A 2,500-nucleotide genomic window follows, 5' to 3' on the forward strand; every position below is an offset into this window, starting at 1 on the left:
GACATAAAAAAGAGAAAGAATGAGAAAACGAGAACATAAAAAGCAAAAAAAAAAGAAAACAAACATTTTAGGAACAACGATAAAAAACCTATAATTATATATTATATATATATATACATGCAAAGGCACAACTCACTATGCTTTTATGAATATACACACACAGACGTATATATACTGGAGTGAGAGAGAGAGAGAGAGAGAGAGAGAGAGAGAGAGAGAGAGAGAGAGAGAGAGAGAGAGAGAGAGAGAGGGAGAGAGAGAGAGAGAGAGCAAAAGAGAGAGAGAGTGAGAGCAAATAAAAGACAGACACAATGAGAGAGCTACAAGAGGATAAAAAAGTTGAGATATACGCACGGGCAACATCGTCTTAAAAGTGGGTTTCCACTGTAGCAAATCACTGATCTTAGCGATTTGGATAAAGTATCTTTTGTCTTCTCCACTAAACCACTGGCATTGTAGATGACCTGTAGGGACAGATAAAAACAATAAGATCATCATTGTCGTCATTCATCATCATCATCATCATCATCATCAACTCCATCGTTGTCGTGGTTGCTGTAACTGTTATTGTCGTAACTGTCACCATCAAAATCCTTATCACTACGACTACTACAATCCTCCCCCCCCTCCTCCCCTCCCCTCCTCCTCCTCCTCCTCCTCCTCCCCCTCCCGCCCTCCCCTCCTCCCCATCCCCTCCTCCTATTCACCCTCCTCCTCCTCCTCCCTCTTCTCGTCGACGTCGTCGTTGGTGGTTGTCTTCGCCTTCGTTCATAAACATATACGTATATACATATATACGACGAGCTTCTTTCAGTTTCCGCCTACTAAATCCACTCCAAGGCTTTGGTCGGCCCGAAGCTATTTGTAGAAGACACTTGCTCAAGGTGCCTCGCAGTGGGTCTGAACCCGGAACCATGTGTTTGGGAAGCAAGCTTCTTGTCGCACAGCCACGCCTGCGCCTATATAAATGACTTTATACACTCCTTATCGTTTTCTCTCGCATCGTACTATATATTGCATACCTAGTAGAATGAAACGTTAAGGATATTTTTATGAATATCGCCGGGTTACTCGAACCCATATATTCTGACTTAAATTTACGTATGTATACATAAATTTATATAAATTTAGAAATATATAAATATATATGTGTGTATATTCCACTGATGAAGCAAAGCATTTGTTATGCAAGGCTAAGAATCTACATCTGGAATTATCCAATAATCTCTTTGCTAGTTTATTTTGTCTCTTTGTCTTCTCTACTGGTGCTGTAAGAATATTTGATGTGATTTTAGAGTCACGATTTGACTGCTATCTCTAGCATGATGGTATATTTTAGATACCCTTAATTATAATTTAAATAATATATATATATATATATTTCGTTTTTGGATTTGGTTTGCAAGATTCTTTATATGAATTCGTGAAAAGGCTGCAAGAAGCAACGAAAATTTTAGAAAATAAAAATAAGGAAAAAAAAAGTGGAAATTCTACTGGTGAGTGTGTTAAATAATAAGGCACTAAAAGAGAATGACTCTCCTCAGACACAACAGAATATATATATATATATATATATATATATTATATACATGTATGTATGTATATATATCTATACAGACACATACCCCCACATATATATATGTGTGTATGTGTGTGTGTTATATTTGAAGATATATCAGACCTGATCTGCATAATGGATGATACCAAATGATATTTCAGTTTCATTTCTGCGAATATATCGGTTGTTCTGTGAGCAATTTTCGTTTAATTTCTGCACCAAACCTTCATCCGAAATCTTCTGTAAACTGGCTTGGTCTTCAAGGATGGAGAAGATGCTTACACCCTTATTCCCTCCACTCTGAAACATAAACATGCGGTATTTCATATGTATATATATATATATAATTAATTAAAAAGAAAACGGAGAAAAAATAAGACAACAATAGAAAAACAACGCGAAGACGTGGCACACGCAAAGTATTAATAAGACGTTCAGAGAAAGTAAAGAGGTGTTTTACATTTCGAGCAAAGCTCTTCTTCAGAAACAGGAGACAGAAGAAAGTCAAGAGAAAAGAAGACGGGAAAAATATCGCCAACAGTCCACATGTGGTTTTATATATATATATATATATATATATATATATATATATATATATATATATATATATATATATATATATATATAATATATATATATATAAATGTCTTGTTGTTGAGATAGGTTTCTTTCTTTCCTGATGAGATTACATTTATTTTTATACCGTTTATTCCTTCGGAATAAAACCAATGTCATCTTCGAAACATATGTCGAAAGTAAAAGAATTTGAATAACATCTGCATTCAACTCCATTTATTTACTTACACACACACTAACACACACAAACACACACACACCCATATATATATCTCGTGGTACTCCGTCGGTTACGACCACGAGGGTTCCAGTTGTTCCGATCAACGGGACAGCCTGCTCGTGAAATTAACGTGCAAGTGGCTGAGC

General features: G+C 35.9%; 1 protein-coding gene across 1 annotated transcript in view; it reads right to left on the reverse strand.

The window, feature by feature from the left end:
- The window catches only part of LOC115220581 (chitin synthase chs-1-like), a 162,159-nt gene that overhangs the window by 54,435 nt on the left and 105,224 nt on the right, over positions 1–2,500 (reverse strand). The window contains exons 12-13 of the mRNA XM_036510185.1: positions 1,682–1,858; positions 355–464 (exon numbers count right to left, since the gene is read on the reverse strand). Of these exons, the coding sequence (XP_036366078.1) occupies positions 355–464; positions 1,682–1,858 (287 nt within the window). The remainder of the gene's footprint in view (positions 1–354; positions 465–1,681; positions 1,859–2,500) is intronic.

Source organism: Octopus sinensis, linkage group LG16 (genome assembly GCF_006345805.1).
Source record: "Octopus sinensis linkage group LG16, ASM634580v1, whole genome shotgun sequence".
Classification (NCBI taxonomy): domain Eukaryota; kingdom Metazoa; phylum Mollusca; class Cephalopoda; order Octopoda; family Octopodidae; genus Octopus; species Octopus sinensis.